At 42.4% G+C, this 18,673-nt stretch overlaps 4 protein-coding genes and 1 pseudogene across 5 annotated transcripts; 1 reads left to right on the plus strand and 4 right to left on the minus strand.

Moving 5' to 3' along the window:
- Positions 1–543: 543 nt before the first annotated feature.
- Positions 544–7,381, minus strand: LOC124053254. The gene is made up of 6 exons (XM_046378304.1): positions 7,028–7,381; positions 5,291–5,440; positions 3,183–3,427; positions 2,782–2,958; positions 2,347–2,685; positions 544–914 (listed from the first exon to the last, which is right to left on the minus strand). The coding sequence occupies exons 1-6, from the start codon at positions 7,335–7,337 to the stop codon at positions 591–593; spliced, it is 1,545 nt and encodes a 514-aa protein (XP_046234260.1). The 5' UTR covers positions 7,338–7,381; the 3' UTR covers positions 544–590.
- On the plus strand, positions 2,986–3,471 carry LOC124065153 (histone H2A-like). The gene has a single exon (XM_046400295.1). The coding sequence runs from the start codon at positions 3,030–3,032 to the stop codon at positions 3,414–3,416; it is 387 nt and encodes a 128-aa protein (XP_046256251.1). The 5' UTR covers positions 2,986–3,029; the 3' UTR covers positions 3,417–3,471.
- On the minus strand, positions 4,924–5,617 carry LOC124065147 (annotated as a pseudogene).
- A 1,158-nt stretch (positions 7,382–8,539) lies between the features above and the next one.
- Positions 8,540–12,668, minus strand: LOC124065137 (THAP domain-containing protein 6-like). Of its 2 annotated transcripts, XM_046400261.1 has the most exons (5): positions 12,191–12,662; positions 11,668–11,860; positions 11,486–11,572; positions 9,594–9,680; positions 8,540–9,388 (listed from the first exon to the last, which is right to left on the minus strand). In XM_046400261.1, exons 1-5 carry the CDS (start codon positions 12,268–12,270, stop codon positions 9,197–9,199), a joined length of 639 nt encoding a protein of 212 aa, XP_046256217.1. In that variant the 5' UTR covers positions 12,271–12,662; the 3' UTR covers positions 8,540–9,196. The 2 variants fall into 2 exon arrangements, with proteins under 2 accessions (XP_046256217.1, XP_046256225.1); XM_046400269.1 differs by lacking the exon at positions 9,594–9,680 and having other exon boundaries at positions 12,191–12,668.
- A 1,130-nt stretch (positions 12,669–13,798) lies between these two features.
- gstt1b (glutathione S-transferase theta 1b) lies at positions 13,799–16,709 on the minus strand. Its single transcript, XM_046400247.1, has 5 exons — positions 16,137–16,709; positions 15,540–15,627; positions 15,315–15,465; positions 14,871–15,047; positions 13,799–14,417 (listed from the first exon to the last, which is right to left on the minus strand). Exons 1-5 carry the CDS (start codon positions 16,246–16,248, stop codon positions 14,220–14,222), a joined length of 726 nt encoding a protein of 241 aa, XP_046256203.1. The 5' UTR covers positions 16,249–16,709; the 3' UTR covers positions 13,799–14,219.
- Positions 16,710–18,673: the final 1,964 nt, after the last annotated feature.

The following is an 18,673-nucleotide window of genomic DNA, read 5'->3' on the forward strand; positions in this document are numbered from 1 at the left end:
TAAACTGTAGAGTTGTCTGCATTCTCTTGAATATTATGGAACTATATACAAATGCCATGCAGATGGAAATGTGCTTCCACTTATGGACAGGAGGCCTGTGCTGTGCTCCACAACTGAGCTATAACAAGCCATCAAGCCACTGATACCAATGTCATTTCACTCCATTGGGTTTATGAGAAGCTGACACTTTGAAAACTCTGTAACTCACACCACAGCAGGTTGGAAGGATAAACAGCATTACAGGATCAATGTTTTTGGGTGTACTGTCACTTTAATCCTCAACCTGGTATTTAGATGAAGTTTAAAGTTAGCTCATGAATTCTTCAGACTTCGGTATGATTTGTAACTGACATGTGATACAAGCACATCCTGATGACACAATAACACACTCCTACTTCCTAATCCAGATCTGAGCTCACAGCTATGTGCAGCTGATGTGTTGTATACAAACACCGCCGTGAATAACAACCATCCATCGTTGTTATTCAACAGAAGTTTATATTTACACTATACAGAGAAAATCAGCCCTTTTAATTGCACGTGTGCGGCTCTTAAAAGAGCCTTTGGTTTTCAACAGGAGCCAGTCGGGTTTAGCCGCCGAAGCCGTACAGAGTGCGTCCCTGTCTCTTCAGAGCATAGACCACATCCATGGCGGTGACGGTCTTTCTCTTGGCGTGTTCGGTGTAGGTGACGGCATCGCGGATCACGTTCTCCAAGAAGACCTTCAACACACCGCGAGTCTCCTCGTAGATCAGACCGGAAATTCGCTTCACTCCGCCACGGCGAGCCAGGCGGCGGATAGCGGGCTTGGTGATTCCCTGAATGTTATCACGAAGGACTTTACGGTGACGCTTCGCGCCTCCTTTCCCGAGTCCTTTACCTCCTTTGCCTCTTCCGCTCATCTTGCTAGGTATCTCTTGATAATACACAAAGCTCTGTCCCTTCGGATCCCCAGCTATTTAAACACTGTCTGAGGACGTAATTGAAAAAGAGGCCGACCCTGTCTTCCGCTTTGGTTCGGTGGTGATTTAGTGTGCCTCTTATGGACTTGTATTGTCGTCAGGTGACAACAATATCATAATCGCAAGAAAAGTGCGTAAATGAACACCGACATATCAGAATTTGCAGAGAAGAGACACAGATGTGCATAGTGCATACAATGCATATGTTACTGTGTAGCTGCAACAATGGACTGGTTGCACAGCAGACATTTTGACATGTCTAAGAAGAATCAGCTTTATTGACAGTATATTTACATACACACACTGAATTCGTCTTCTGCATTTGACCCATCCTTAGTTGAACACACACATGCAACACCCAGTGAAACACACACAGGAGCAGTGGGCAGCATCAAGCGCCCGGGGAGCATATTGGGGGGTTAAGTGCCTTGCTCAAGGGCACATCAACCAGCTAATGGGGGAATCAAACCGGTGACCCTCCGATCACAAGCTGCTTCTCCAACCTCTAGGCCACGGCTGCCCCCTCTACATGTCTAACGTCCACCCAGATGAGGTCCTGCTCTTGAATATGCTGAGTCACTGACTCATTTGATGAAACCGAACCACTGCTGCTGTCGAAATGTTTGCTGTGTAACCACTTCATTACAGTAACAGATAAGGTTATTGTCAGTGTCAAATATGTGGCCAGTTGAACTCTGTGGCGGTGAGGAAATCACTGTTGAAAGCTGAAAGAAAACTGCATTTTCTGCCTGCCATAAAATAATGTTTATGTTGCTCTGGAGAAGCGCTTATTAGAGCACCTGTTTCATGTAATGTCACTGTCAAAACATGAAAATTTTCTAGGAAATTAAATGGTTCGCCTGAGGGATGGCATAAACTTATGAACGGATCAGGTTTAAACTGGCTGGGTAAAACATGGAGGTTTCTGCTGTTACCCAACACGTTCTTCCCACATCAGTTAGTCGTGAATTGTTTTCACAATTAGAGTAATTCATTTGTAATAAATTACTTCGCATTGTCGCCTCGCAGCAAGAGGGTTCCAGGTTCGAATCCCTGCTGCGTGGGTTTTCTCCGGGTACTCCGGCTTCCTCCCACAATACCAAAAACATGCACATTAGGTTAATTGGCTACTCTACATTGTCCCTAGGTGTGAGTGTGAGAGTGTGTGGTTGTCTGTCTTTGTGTGTCAGCCCTGCGACTGGCTGGCGACCACCCCAGGGTTAACACAGCGACAGAGGAAAGGGCTCTCTGGCTTAGTGAAGTGGCTCTTAAAAGAGCCGTTGTGATTTGTGCTGCTGCAAGTAATTCAAGCTCGCTCTCCGCGGATGCGGCGGGCCAGCTGGATGTCTTTGGGCATGATGGTGACCCTCTTGGCGTGGATAGCGCACAAGTTGGTGTCCTCAAACAGGCCAACCAGATAAGCCTCGCTGGCCTCCTGCAGGGCCATGACAGCGGAGCTCTGGAAACGCAGATCAGTCTTGAAATCCTGAGCGATTTCTCTCACCAGGCGCTGGAAGGGCAGCTTGCGGATCAGCAGTTCGGTGGATTTCTGGTAGCGACGGATCTCTCTTAGAGCCACCGTGCCGGGCCTGTAACGGTGAGGCTTCTTCACGCCACCGGTGGCTGGGGCACTCTTACGTGCAGCCTTAGTGGCCAGCTGCTTTCTGGGGGCTTTGCCTCCAGTAGATTTACGAGCAGTCTGCTTTGTTCTCGCCATTAGCTCTTACTTCTTCAAAATGGACAAACGTGTGTTGGACAGCGAAGACACGCTGCTCTTAAACTGTGGGACAGCCTGCGAAATGGTGACGCAGCTTCAGACCTCCGGCTCCTCATTGGTGAGGGGGCTCTTCTTTGAGCTCCCCGCCGCAGTTGGGAGCGACCCACGGCCAGAACTCGGCTGCGTATTGGAGAGAATCCGTTCGAAACGCAGAGTGGCCGCCCTCTCCTGGAAGCCTCTTTTCTGGTTGGTCAGGCAGGAGACGTCCCGTATGCTCAGCTGACATAAAAGTGAGGCTTTTGGTGCCGTGCGTCAGTTTCTGAGCGTAAAGTCCAGAAAGTATTTCCAAAATGAGCGGACGAGGCAAAACCGGTGGAAAAGCCAGAGCTAAGGCGAAGACGCGCTCCTCTCGCGCCGGGCTTCAGTTTCCAGTCGGCCGTGTCCACAGGCTGCTGCGTAAAGGCAATTATGCGGAGCGAGTGGGTGCCGGCGCTCCCGTCTACCTGGCGGCTGTGCTGGAGTATCTCACCGCTGAAATCCTGGAGTTGGCTGGAAATGCTGCCCGTGACAACAAGAAGACCCGCATCATTCCTCGCCATCTGCAGCTGGCTGTCCGCAACGACGAGGAGCTTAACAAGCTGCTGGGCGGAGTGACCATCGCTCAGGGCGGCGTGCTGCCCAACATCCAGGCCGTCCTGCTGCCTAAGAAGACCGAGAAGCCCGCCAAGACCAAGTAAATGTGCGGATTCTGCTGGAGACCAGCCCCAAAACGGCTCTTTTAAGAGCCACAAACATTCACTTAGTAAAAGGCAGAGTTTCTTTAGTTTCTCTAATATAATAACGACAATAAACGAGGTCAAAACATAATGATGGTGACGATAAAACTGATCTCGGCCTCTTAACTAATTAACTTTATTGGTCGATGAGTTAAAAGCCGATTAAAATAAACTCTTGCATAGCATCGTTATTTAGACTCTTGTGGAAAAGGCAGATAAATAGAAACAAGCCAACAACTGTTAACGCATATCAAAGGTCAAGGGAGGTACTGATGAATTAAAAACTAAAGATGAGAACGAAATGAGCTGCATTTCCAGGGCCTTCCTGTAGGCACTATCCCGCTCACCACAATATACAGAAGAGCAAGCAAAGAGAGATGAGACTGGGTCCTTTTTCAGCCATTTATTATTTATGTGAAACAGATTTAATCTCTCATGTCTAAAATGTGTGTATGTCCAGCTTGTCCAGCCATGAGGCGTTAAAGGACCTCAGCCTCCTCAGGAAACTTGAAGACAAGTTTGGAGTTTGTTCTCTCTCCACCACCATCATGGCAATGGCTCTTCCCAGACAGATAAGACAGTTAGATACCATGCAAGACCAAAGAAGATTCTTTGAGCAAACTCCACACTAATGTCCATGCACTTAAAATGGCATGTCACCAAAGTTGGTGTAATGGTCAGGTGTCCCAACATTTATGTCTATATAGTGTCATTACTGCATTTTGCATAAATCCCTGCTGGTTTTGATTAAACTTTCTTTTAAAGCCACAAGCAGCTGTGTCATGAAAACAATGAAATAAAAACATATTCATAACACACGATCATGTAGATGCAGGTATACAGAAAAACATTGTTGGCGTCTTTGTTACAGTTAACAATCCATATCAGAGTAAAGACAATTTCATAGTTGTTTTATGACACAAAACTTTGCCCTGCTGTCAGTATTCAACTGTAGGGAAGGAACTGAAACAAGAAATTATCGTTTGAAATTTAAGAGTCACATAAAATCTAAAAACAACAGTGTTTCTCATGTGTCTCTAAAGCACGAATGAAAATAAATAAATAAATTAATAATAAATAAATAAATAAATCATTTTTATGAACACAAAGGAAACGCTGGAGAAGTTGTGTGATGAGCTTTCACACACAGCAGATTAAAACAAGCTAAGCTGTTGAAGGAAAATCCTACTCATGTGAAAGATAAAACATAAAATATCAAGACCTAGGATGTCATTAAGGATTTATTTTTATGAAACACCCCAGCAGAAATAATTAAGTCTTAACATTACTTGTTACTCTGGTATTTTTTCTAGCCAACATCAATCACGCCTCTGTCCTGGCCACAATCCACATGACACGTTTTGATCCAGAACATACTGGACTGGCTGCTAAAAGAAATAAATAATGCTAATAATAATGCTGTTCATTAATCTTCATTGGTCAGAAAATCAGATTTTCTCATAATGCCACTTGTTATTGATAATTAGCAGGAATATGCTCTGGAAGGATGACGTAGGTGTTGTCACATGGATACCATCTCACTTATCTTCTTGGGTGTTGCCTTCTTCACTCTGGAGTTGGCAGCTTTCTTTGCAGCTGCTGGGGCCTTTTCAGCAACTTTCTTAGGGTTTTTGGTGGCTTTCTTTGGACTCTTGACTGCTTTCTTTGCAGTTGCTGGGTTTTTTTTTGCTTTCTTTGGAGATTTTTTTGGTGCCTGATGGTTTCTTGGCCACCGTTGTCTTGGGCTTTTTGGCCGCTGCGGGCTTCTTAGCGGTGGGTTTCTTGGCCTTTGGGGTGGCTTTTTTGGTGGGTTTCTTCATTTTTGACTTGGCTACCTTCTTGCTCGTCTTGAAGGAGGCTGGAGGCCCCGGTCCCCTTGGCCTGGACCAGAGTTCCTTTAGACACCAAACTCTTGATGGTGAGTTTGACGTGAGCCTTGTTCTTCTCCACATCATATCTGTCAGCAGCTAGAACTTTCTTATCCCCTGCTTGGATGCGGCCACAGTTTTAACGATGAACTCGCTGGGACCAGTCTTCTTCGGTTTGGAGGCCTTCTTCTTAGCTGCTTTAGCCGGAGAAGCAACTGGAGCTACTTCTGCCATTGTTATCCTCACTTCTCTGTTCCACTCCCCAGTAACCCCACCCCAGTGACTGGACTGTCGGAGAGTCCGCAGAAGGAGGCTACACGTAAACACAGCAATATGGAAGGCTGACGGTGAAGGGGGCTGAATGCGGACTCATGTCTTTCACAGTGAAGCCATACAGAGCTGCGAGAATCTCTGCGTTTTGTTCACGTAACCTCTGACCCTCGCGTATGGGCAGTCGTGGATCAGTGGTTAGGGTGTCGGACCCGTAACCGGTGGATCGCTGGTTCGATTCCCTGTCCCGGTGTCCATGGCTGAGGTACCCTTGAGCAAGGTACCTAACCCCCACTGCTCCCCGGGCGCTGCACGCGGTCGCCCACTGCCCCGGGTTTGCTGTGTGTGTGCACGTCACTTGGGTGGGTTAAATGCAGAGAACAAATTTCGTTGGAGTGAGTTCCCTCCAATGACAAAATATGTCACTTTAAACTGTAATACGTAGCCATTGCCTCTCAGCCGCTTATTTATCTGCTAAAATGTTTAAGATGCACCATAGCCCTGTCAAAAGATCGGCTGGACTTCCGACCAAGAGTTTCTCATGACTGTGAACTTTTCTGCTGCTCAGGACCAAATTTAAATACAAATAAACTATTCATAGTTGAGGCAATTGAGGAACAAACATTTAAAAACATCTTTTATCATCATTTTGGCCACAACAGCATGTGCACTAACTACATGAAGCACTTGCTGTGTGCATTTTATTGGCATACTGAGGTGAAAAGTGTCAGTGTCCAGTTCCAATGACTGCGTGCTGGCGGCAGCATCACAGCTTCAAGTGAGCTGAGACAAGCAAAGACTGCGCGGCCGGAAGCAGCATAGGATCAGCGACTCGGACAGCGGCTGGACCACACCGCACCAAAACACATTCATTTAACTAGCCATTTAACTCAATGCATAAATAAATACGTGTCCTTGAAATCAATAAATAAGCGATAGAATATACATAAATGACCCTGTGTATGAATATGACGTTTTACTCCTGTAAATAAGTTATGTTTTACTATTTAAATGACATTTTCCGAATGAGTTTTTTTCCCCATTTATTTCAGGGAGCTTTTGCTTCATATTTCCGTCCAACAAGAAACTGCTGCGAGGACAATGTGGAGGACATCGATGGTCGACCGAGAGCCCGACATCTTGTTTGCTGCTCAACTGTTTGCCCTAAATGCGACATTAAGAAGATTCAGTGGCATCGACAGCAGTCTCAACAGAAGACAGCGAAACATATTTATTAATGAATGCATGATAATTTAAAAACGTTTTCTTTGTATGACCTCCGCATTTGTGGTGTTCAAGCAATCACGTAGCGTCTATTAACGGCGTAGACTTCTCTATTCAGTATCACATACAAGAATAAGAAGCAGCTCTTTATATATGAAGTGTGCGGCTCTTAAAAGAGCCTTTGGTTTTCAACAGGAGCCAGTCGGGTTTAGCCGCCGAAGCCGTACAGAGTGCGTCCCTGTCTCTTCAGAGCATAGACCACATCCATGGCGGTGACGGTCTTTCTCTTGGCGTGTTCGGTGTAGGTGACGGCATCGCGGATCACGTTCTCCAAGAAGACCTTCAACACACCGCGAGTCTCCTCGTAGATCAGACCGGAAATTCGCTTCACCCCGCCACGGCGAGCCAGGCGGCGGATAGCGGGCTTGGTGATTCCCTGAATGTTATCACGAAGGACTTTACGGTGACGCTTCGCGCCTCCTTTCCCGAGTCCTTTACCTCCTTTGCCTCTTCCGCTCATTTTTCCTTGTCGTCAGATGAACGATGGGTAACTGTCTGGACGGCGCCGTTTCAAGAAACTTAACCGCAGTCTGAGGACGTAATAGAAAACATGCTGGTCTATTCTCGCGTGCATTTCCTTGACGACTCAGCGTTGGCCGCGCCTATGTTGCCTATGCTGTTGGAAATTAGTGATTAAATGAATAAAGGAAAAACTTTATTTCTTTTCTATGTGGTTTAGAATTCAAGAATATATATGAAACTAAGACCAGAGTGATCAACAGACTTTACTGAACCAGAACTTACGGATGATTTCCTTCAGACTGTATTCTTACTGATTTGGTGCGATTACTTACCTCATTACAGTTTTTACGGTTATTTACACCACAATAAAAATGATCACACAGTTAGCAAATCCCTACACTCAAGAAGCAAAACGCCTATCCAGATTTTCACAATAATAAGCACAAAATGAGCCAAACACCTTTTGCAAAATGCTACTCACATTTTCATACTCTAGTCACAGTTAAACATTGTGATGTCACTTCCTTTCATTACAAAGCTCTGGCTCAAAATGATCACACCTACAAACAAATTGGATAAAGCCATGCTTAACTGGCTTTAACACAATGGTCATTACAATAACTCAAACTGCTGGTTGATGTAAAAGGACACATGTATTTTATCTAAAATTTTGTACATTTTTGATAAATAAAGTCACTCATGTATTTCACTCATTTATCTCCTGTATGCTTGAGCTTTACTTGTTGAAAACATTTCCACTTTGCGACCCATATTGTCGAAATCAATAAACTATTGTTTTTTTCTTTGTGAGCTCCACGAGTGTTTAATGTTACTTGAACGTACCTATTTGCAACATTTCTCATCTGAAATAGTAAATAAAGCCTTGAATGGTTCATCATTATGTCGTCATATGATATGTATTATGCTGTGCTTGTCCGTGTACGAGTGGGTAAGTGGTTCTGCAGAGGGTTTATGTCAGGGTGTCCCTACCAAAGCTGAGACCAAACCTACGCCCTTGGATCTAGACATTCAAATTATAACGATCAAAAGGTATTTGCATGGAAAGACTAGTCAAACACGCATTGCAATAATGTGGAACTCAAAATTACACTGAGATATAAAAACAATTTGCTTCGAAAGTAGTATAGTATAAAGTTTGAATTACAACCACAAAAAAATTGCATTACCTTTTCCGAATCAGAATCCTTTTATTCATCCCCGAGGGGAAATTCTTTTTTGTACAGACATTGCACTTGCAGTTTTCCCGACAAAGAAAGAAAGTGAAAGATATAAAAATGGGATAAGCATAAATCTAAAAATACAGGTATTTACAAGTGTTACATATATACATTGTATATATAAAAGTATGTGTGTCCGTCACAGTACAGAGTTTAACAGTCTGATGGGGACAGGCAGGAATTTCCTGTGTCACCTTAGAAAATAGAGGCGGCTCTGGCCCTTTCTGTAAACAGTGTCCACCTTCTTGCACCAGTCTAGTTTGTGGTCTAAGTTCACCCCCAGGTACCCAGGTATTTGTACTCCACCACCTCCACAGTGGCCCCTTTGATGTTGATACTGGTCACTTCATGTGACAAAGTTGTCCACTACAGTCCTACACTCTCTCTCATCCCCCCCAGTAATACACCCAACCACTGCAGAGACATCAGAAAATTTCTGAATAGTGGAAATGCCTCTACATACTCCCATCTTGCGGTTCAGACTTGCATAACAAAGCGGAGAGAGAATAAAAACGTAGATTCTCAAGTTAAACACAAGAAACTGACACCCTCTCGCCCCAAACCATATTTACACATGTACAAAGTTGGTAATGAAAGTTTTAATTTTTAATATGTTTAATCATGAAAGTTTTTTTAATTTTTTTAAATTTTCCCTCAAATCCCCCAACAGACTCTTTACTGTGGTCTTTGCCCTCTTTTCTCTTGCCATGGCGTTCTTCTTCTCTCGTTCCAGACTTTCCACTCTTGCTAAGGCTTCATTGAGTCTGGCCTTAAGAGAGGTAGGAGAGGCAGGCAAGGCATAGCCATGATCCTAGTAGAAAGAGGGATGGACATGGTTTGATTCGCTTCACACACATCAATATGACACCACTACAGTATGACCCACATTCTTTCTTGAAGTCATCGCATGTCAAAGCATAGGTTTATTTGTGAGTGTGTTTAATATGAGTGGCAGTAAATAAGTGAGACTTTAATATGTACAAGACCATTATGATGTTTAAAATAGAAATACTCACATCATTAGGCTGAGGTTGTGGGTGTGAGGTTGCAGTTATTGGGGCCACCTGAGAGGCTCTTCTGGAGGTAGTCCTGTCCTTTTCCGACTAAAATGAAGAAGCATAATACTTGAAAAGTAATATGATTGATAATAGAATATTTACATTTATGAATGCTAATAGTCTTATGATGACACACCTACTCTTTGGAGATGAATCGAGAAGCTGAAGATGGATGGAATAACACCATCTCTGAGTCGGACAATCTGACCTGTCCTATCAAAATCTCCTCACTTAAAATGTTTACAAAATATCAAGACACAACTGTTCTGGATAACAGAAGGGTCACTGAGACAACAGATGATGAAAAAATGCCTTCATTTCTGCACAAAAAGTTGCACCAGATGAAATTGTAGTGTACAAGAGAATGGTACATAAAGGACTGGTTTATACCAGCAAAAGCTACAGCCTCAGTAAAAGACGAAAAGATTGTTTAGCAAAGCTGAGTGATGGTGCTTGTGGCGAGGTTCAGAGTATCATATCCTTTCCTTCAGAAGGAAGTACAGAAATTGCTGTACTTTTGAAAAAGCTTCATACACGTGCATCCTTTCCTTAATCACAAGGTTACGGATTTGTGTCACATATCAGACTTGTAAGTGGTTGGCTATTTTCTCCAGTGTATCTGACTTCAGTAGATAGGTTAGAGCAGAAATGCACGGTCTTGAAAACAGGTGATGAGACTATTTGTGACTTTCCAAATAGACATGAAAGAGACTAGTCTTGATCATTGGTGGTCACTCTGTAGCTGACATTTGTTGTTAAGTTTTGATTTTGCTTTGTTTGTACACATTGAGTGTATTGATGGATGGAAAAATTATAACGAATTTAGCATAAAACTGGAACATAAACAAAATGTGAACAAAAGTGACTAGGTCTTGAATGCTTTCTGAATGCACTGTAAATCGAAAACCAGCAGAGGATAGCAATAAAGAAAACCTCAATAAGACATAGTAGACTTTTTTAAATGTTATTTATGATTATCAACTATTGCTGAAACAATTACAATTTGCCTTTTGTTTTATATCATTGTAAATGTAATATATTTGTTCCTGAACATAAGGGTATCATTTGATGACTATGGTGTAATATTTCATAGAATCAGATTCATCTTAACAAACATTAAATGTCCTACTAAGTACTTTAAGCTTGATGCACGGTAGTGGACACAAACCAAGCTGGAGCAGCTTGGTTTGTATCTAGTGACATACATTTAGAAAATGCAGATTCACCCAACACATCAATAATGAACATTATAGTATTAGTTTAGTAATCATAAAGAAAATATCACAGTATTAGTATAGTAATTACAGATATTGGTATTGTATTTCAGGCCAAGTATTTACAATAAATGAATTCACTTCCCTTAAAGTCACATTGCTAGTCACATTACTAATCCTTGATGGGGAAACCACTTCACCAACAAGACAATGCTGGCGGACCAGCTTCATGTGCAGGTGGACCAGCAGAACTATTCTGGTCCACCTGCCTCCACCAACTAAACCAGCATCAAACCAGCACTAACCAGCATGGGAATCATGCAGGTCTATACTGGTATTTCTAGCAGGGGTAGAAAGAGGGATGGCCATGGTTTGATTGCCTCACTTCACACACATCAATTTGACACCACTACAGTATGACCCACATTCTTTCTTGTAGTCATCACGTGTCAAAGCCACTGCCAGCAGTGTGTGTGTGTGTGTGTGTGTGTGTATGTGCCAGGAACGCATGTTCAACATGTCTTCAATTGTGTGTGTATAGGTTTAATTGTGAGTGTGTTTAATATGAGTGGCAGTAAATAAGTGAGACTTTAATATGTACAAGACCATTATGATGTTTAAAATAGAAATACTCACATCATTAGGCTGAGGTTGTGGGTGTGAGGTTGCAGTTATTGGGGCGTCCTGAGAGGCTCTTCTGGAGGTAGTCCTGTCCTTTTCCGACTAAAATGAAGAAGCATAATACTTGAAAAGTAATATGATTGATAATAGAATATTTACATTTATGAATGCTAATAGTCTTATGATGATACACCTACTCTTTGGAGATGAATCGAGAAGCTGAAGATGGATGGAATAACACCATCTCTGAGTCGGACAATCTGACCTGTCCTATCAAAATCTGCCTGCTTAAAATGTTCACTGCAAAGTACGGATGAATCACTGGCTGTGAATCTTTCCGTCCTCGAAGCCACTTCCCACTTCTTCCTAATGTCTTTGTCTTTGGGAAACCTTCAAAATGAAAACGGGAAATTTGGGAGAAACATTTTACAAAAAATTTTCCACCTTCCTATTTTTCTATATCCTATCTTCCTGTTTCCTGTTATTCCTATTTACTTCTTCTTCCTATTTTCTTCTTTCAAATGTCTTCGAACCTTTTATTTTTAACAAAACTCCTATTTTGATGTTGATAATGAGCCAAAGCTGCTGAAATTGTGAGTAAGCTCGTTTGCAAACTAGTCTACAGTCAGATGTTCTGTTGTCTGGTTTGCTGGTGGACATAAATACAGTACAGTAATATTCTATTCACAAAGTAAAACCGATAATAATGTTCAATCTTACTTGTGAAAAGTTATCCCTCGAGCCCTGTTTTCAATAGTCCGCCGATTTGTACAGCAATACGCCGCACAGTGCTCGGGCATCTTGCTGCTTTGGTAGTTTACGGTAGAATGACCGGCTCAAGATGGCGGCCGCATTTCTCGTGCCCCAGCAGCCAATGCGGCATCTACTCTTTATTATACCTATGACGCCTACGTACACAGATATATATAGAAGACTAGATACGTCAGAGCGCTGTAGCAGCACGCCACTTTCACGTAGCTACTGAAGCTCTCAGACTGGAAGTTCTCAACAATTTGCCCCCACTAGCTTAGCCTCGCCTTCTTGTTCTTCTTCTTAAAATGGTGAATGGCAACTACGTGGTGTATTAGCGCCATCACTGGACTTGAGTGTGGAACAGGAATTGCATCCTAGCTGTCAAATTAATTGCACTTCATGGCATATGCTCTTCCCTCAACATTTATTGGCACCCTTGTTAAAGATGGCTTAGAGGAGATGCTAAAAATCAGATTTTTGTAATATGTCTTCTAATTTAAATCTAGCCTATATGTAGAGGAAAAAACCCCACCTTTTCCCCAAAATGAATTAATTTCCCTTAGAGAGAAGATTTTCTACAACATTATCATTGGAGGTATGATTGTGTATGATACCTCCAAATTCATTTTTTTTTCTCCGCTTTTTAGCCAGGGAACGTTAGGCTTCGTTAGGTCATTAGTTCTTGGTTAGGTTCTAACTAACCTTCAGAGAACCATAGTTTGTTATATATACGTTCTGTGTTACTAGGGTTACCAATAAAGTGCTAGCATTTTGCTAACACATGCAATCTATACTGACATCACGCAAACGGGGGAAACCGTAATCTCGCGAGATCGAGGCAGCAACAGCTTTTGAGAAAGCAGTTGCTGTCATAGATATGAATGATACATATATATATGTTATATTATATATTATAATATATAATTATATTATTATATATATATATCTCTTCTATATATATCTGTGGTTGCTCTCCACCGACTGCAAGACGCAGGGCGTGATGGGAAACGCCTGTCTAATGTGACCTAATCCAAGAGTTTAGAATTCGACACAATAACATGATGTCCATACACGTTTTTCTTTTTTGTTGAATTTGGAGAGATTCTGATTTGTCACAATTTGAAGGTTTATTTTGTTAACAGAATACATGTTGGGTGGCTGATGGAGACATTTAATAGTCAGTAGTAATAGAGAGAATAAATACATTCATATTTTAACCGGCATACATCATAATTGTATGCACAGCCTTTTATTAGTAGTGTGTAGTCAAGTGATCAAGTATTTGTGTAGTACCAAAAAATGAATACAGACTGATATCTCAATTTTGACCTTGAGATGCTTCCACCTCTGGACAAAATAAACAAAGTGGTTTCAATACTGTATCATACCATTACACCCTATGTGATTGGTCTGCTGTATACAGCATACTTTAAATACAATGAGTGCTGCCATAGGAGCTTCATTTAACAGCTGCCCATACACATAGGCTCTTTTCACATTACACTTGACCACATTCCCTCCCTTGGCACAGTTTCAAAGTGTGATCAAGTAATCAGCAGAACTGACAAACATAAATGGGAAAAGCACTGTTTATTATGGCTTGAAAGAGTGTCAACATGTGTTGATATGGCAAACAGCTGATGAACTGCATGAACTTATGTCCACAGTGAAGCACTGAGGAAATGGCTTGATGCCTGTGGACAAAGACCTTCTACATCTCTCAGAGGAGCAGTTATCTCCAATTTCACATTCCTCTGTGTTACATAATGAGTCCAGAGTTTTGCCAGAGACATCACATGCTATCATACTAATATCAAACATTCTTGTGCTTTTACATCCAAACAGTGGGAATTCTAAGAAAAAGATCAGAATGCATACTGTGTATTATCCAGTCTATACGTAATGATAATGACAAAGCATGTTATATGTGTTCTCAGTATGTCAGGTATGAGAAGTGAACTTTTCTAAGCTAGTTTGGAAAGAACCAGTGTTCTCTTCACATGAATAACTTGAGGATCTTGGGCTTGAAGATTTGCATCTTGCTGGGGTCCAACTGCTTCACAAACTCAGTGGCTCCCAGGATGATCTGGTGGGCGTCGTCAAACAGCTCGTTTCCGATGGCAGCACGGACTCTGTCCCGCCAGGCACTCAGTTTGGGTCTCCCCTCGAACACATCCAGGCCAGAGCCCACAGGCTGTCAGTGAGAAAAACACAGAGGAGAAGGCCTGTTAATGTGGAACGGACCAACTCTTCAGCCATCACCTGTGACTACTAACCCATATCATTCCTTATAAATGCTAAAATGGATTCGGTCAGTACCAGTACCTTTGGTATGAAGCAAGTATTATTTGCAAGTATCACTGGCAATCATCCATGAAAACCTGCTGCAGTGTTTTATACCCTGTATTTGAACCAGTTTTTCTACCCTTCTGGCAGCCTTCAGTATCACTTTCTTTATATTAAGCTAATGTTGAGGAATTTTTCCAGGAACAAACAAGCAATTACCAGAGACAGTGTCACATGTCACACAGCCTGAAAGCATTTCCCGTTGTAAGAGTGAATCTTTTTTCTTGACCAAGTATGTTTTTCTATAGGAATTATTTGAACATCCTTTCAATTTGTTCTGTGGAAAAACCTTTATGCACACCTGCATGATCTCCACAATGGCAACCAGGTCAGCCAATGACACGTGATCTCCTGCGATGAAGGGCCTGTCCTGGAGAAATTTTTCTTCAATGAGTTTCAGTGAGCCGTTGAGATCCTCCAAGGCTGCATCCAGCTTGTCCTGAGGGACCTCCACACCCAGAGCTTTGGGAACCAAAAGCTACAGGCCAAACACAAAGAGTTTAATTTGAATCTCCAGGCAGTGCTGATCGAAGAAAATACTATTGGACAGGATCTACATGCACACAAAAGCAGAGGAATGAAAGTAGCAGCAAAACTCTGGCTCGCTCTAAATTAAAACAACACCAGCCTGGTGTTCTCCTTCCAGCTGACATCACTACTCAGTCTCTCAGTCTGGAGGAAAAGCTGGAGGTAAAAGTCTGCACTGTAAGCAGCAGGACAGAACACCAGGTGTCCATGAACATACCCGGAGCCAGAACATCTTGGATCCATGCGAACGGATGGCCATGTGCTGCCATGACAGATACTCATTAACACGAGCACGCTGCTGAAGGTCTGCAGGGTACCAGAAGTCCGGAGTCTTAAACTTCTCTGCTAGGTACAGCATGATGGCAATGCTGCAAAGACAAACATCACTAATGACTATCACACACGCCACGTGGCTTTAGACAAGGTTCCTAATGCTTCATACCTTTCAGCCAGGCAAAAGTCTCCATCTCGCAGCGCAGGGGCTTTCCTTATAAGGTTGATCTTCCCAAACTCTTCTCCATACTGCTCACCTGAAACCAACACACACACACAGCAGCACCAGCAAGATTTTAGTTTGTAATTATCGATGGCTACTCACAAAGACGATACATGTGCATTTCTAGATACCAGAGGATCCTGAAAACACTGCGATTCTTGATTGATTTATCTGATTTATGATGGAAAATCAGAGATTAACTGCACCGCTAAAATAAATGTTTCCCTTGTTACCCCTCTAAATCATCCAGGTGCTTGTGTGTAGAAGGCAGGTCAGAGTATCCGACCTGAAAAAAACAAATCTGAACAAGAGTAGCAAGTTTTCTTTGGTCTGCGGGCGAACGTAGGAAGTTTTTCGTCGCCACTGTCGCCAAATGCTTACTCAGTGTGGGGGTTTGCCCTGGGACCTGTTTCTCTCTGATTCTCTTCTTTTTTTTTGTTGAATGTGTTGTTTACACACCTTTTTGTAAAGTGTCTTGAGATAACTCTGTTATGAATTGGCACTTTAAATAAAAAAACTGAATTGAATTGAACGTGAACTCACCATCCAGGAGCGAAACTTTTTTGAATTCAAAGGGGATGTTGTTCTTCTTGGCGAAGATATAAACTGAGCGGCAGGGCTGAGAAAAAAGGTCCAAGTACAGCTCTAACGCCATTACTGCTTGTGCCTAAAAGACGATCTCTTCTCCTGGTTAGGCCTTCTTTTCTTCTTGTACCAAACGCTTTCTGTCGCCGACGATCCTTTATTTGACTGAAGCAGCTCACGCCCCGTTTGGTATCAAGCGATTCGCTGTGAGTACAAAGTTGCTCGAGATGAACTGCGCACTGCCTGGAAAGGAGACAGAAAACTACAGCCTGGTTGGACGTTTTCCACTAACCCTTAGCTTGTGCAGAGAGGAAGTCATAGAAACTCAAATACTGTGATCGGTGATTTCTCTTCGCTGTTTTCACCGCAGCTCTGTCCCTCTCAGACTGCATACATTAACTGGAAACATGATTAGTCAAACACAAGACTGTGGCTTTCATGATTCATCACATGTTACATCGGTGGGATCTTTGTGGCAGATATGGATTCAGTAGAGTGAGTCCTCTTGCTTCGGCTTCGTACTCCCTGATCTATGTCCAGCAGTCACAAGATTAACCAATAACCAGACGTGATATTGCGGCGCACTGGGTGAAAGATGATGAGACGCTTATATGACTCAGCATTCTACAGCGGCTGTTTGTTATACCCCTTCAGACAGGAGGTTACGGACCAAAACCTCACGCCACAAGAACAGCTTCTTTCCCTGTGCTGTTGGACTGTTGAACACCAACTGACTAACATGCTGTCCTGCACTTTAGTTACTTCATTACAGGCACTGATTTATGTCATTATCCACCTGCTGTTCATTTGCACTGTTTACCTCACCTACTTGCACTACACTTCCACCCTGCACTACCTCACTTTGGGACTACCTCCAGAACCATATTTATTTTACTTATCTTATTTTGTTTTACCTTATTCTATTTTGTTTTATTTTATTCTACTATTATATGTTACTCTTTCTTACGTTCTATGTTTGCACCAATCACCAAGACAAATTCCTAGTAATGTGAAACCTCTTCACTCACAATGGCAATAAAGACGATTCTGATTAAAAGTCAGTGATTATGCTGTATTATACACAATTTCAAACCAAAAAAATCACATGACTTGAAGGGCTTGACTAATTATTTTATGGCTCTCTGAACAGCTTGTCTTGGGGGTGCTGAATTTACTAACCGCTGCCATTCAAGTTAAGTCAAATCAGATGAATACAAGTGCGTGCAACAGATTATCAAAACTGGTGAACTAATTACTTAGTTATATAATTAGGCAAACATCAGTTCATTGATTCAATGCTATCCACGTCAAATAAATAAACCTAAATACACTAACTGGTGAATATGTTTGTTGCATAACCAGTTAGATTTTCTGGCATGCAGAATCAGTCAACAGATTATACAAGAGAGGGAGGAGAAAACAAATCACAGGGCTATACATAAGCAGTTAGGCAAATGACACTCAACAGATGCAACACAACCAGGAAATAAGTGCTTATCTCCTCTGATTAAATACTTAAAGCAAACCGGAATCAAGCAGATATCACACTAGAACAGGTTTACAACAAACTCTCCTTTACCAGTGTCCACAGTCCTAGTCCATTTCCTGATTTTCAGAATCTAGCAGGGACATCCTTGTAAGTGGTGTAATGTATTCTGAAAAAGATTCAAAGCAACAAAAAATGAATGACTTAATATTATTAAACTTAGCCTACGTACCTCCAGCCTTCCATGTCTGTTAGGTGGTGAACCTTCTCTTGTTCCAACAAGATTGTACCAGAAACATTCTGACCTCAACCAGGACAGCGTCTTGGTCGAGTCTGACCAGGGACAAACGTGACTGAATGGCAAGGTCTCTCAGTCTGGATCATACTGACCATCTTGGCACCAATGGGGGCTACACTCAGTTCAAGGTAAGGCAATGACAGTTTTTTTTTATTGGGTGCTTAACTTGCTTAACCCAGCAAGCACAAAGGCTATATTGATTTCCCTATGGGCCCATATGTTCACATATAAGGATCACAGAATACATGGAGGTCCCATGTTAGCCACAAGCCTGGAATACTGGGGTCAGACTGGTCATTCTAGCCAGTGTTTTTGTTTCCAGACTTCCTGAATAATAATCTTGAAAATAATTTAGTAGTTGGGGGCACGGTTGCCTCATGACAAGAGCATTGCAGGTTTGAATCTCTGCCCAGTTCAATTCAATTCAATTCAATTCAGTTTATTTAAATTGCGCCAATTTACAATAAAAGTTATCTCATGACACTTTCCAATGAGAGCAACTCTTAAATTTTGTAATACAGAGAATCCAACATTTCCCCATGAGCAAGCACTTGGCGACAGTGGCGAGGAAAAACTGCCTTTTAGAAGGCAGAAACCTCAGAGCAGACCCCGGCTCAAGATGGGCGGCCATCTGCCCTGACCGGTTGATTTGTGAGAGTCTCTTTTGCTTCAAGACAGATGAGACACTAAGCTGCCTTAAATTTTGGCAAA

This window comes from Scatophagus argus, chromosome 2, assembly GCF_020382885.2.
Source record: "Scatophagus argus isolate fScaArg1 chromosome 2, fScaArg1.pri, whole genome shotgun sequence".
Classification (NCBI taxonomy): Eukaryota; Metazoa; Chordata; class Actinopteri; family Scatophagidae; genus Scatophagus; species Scatophagus argus.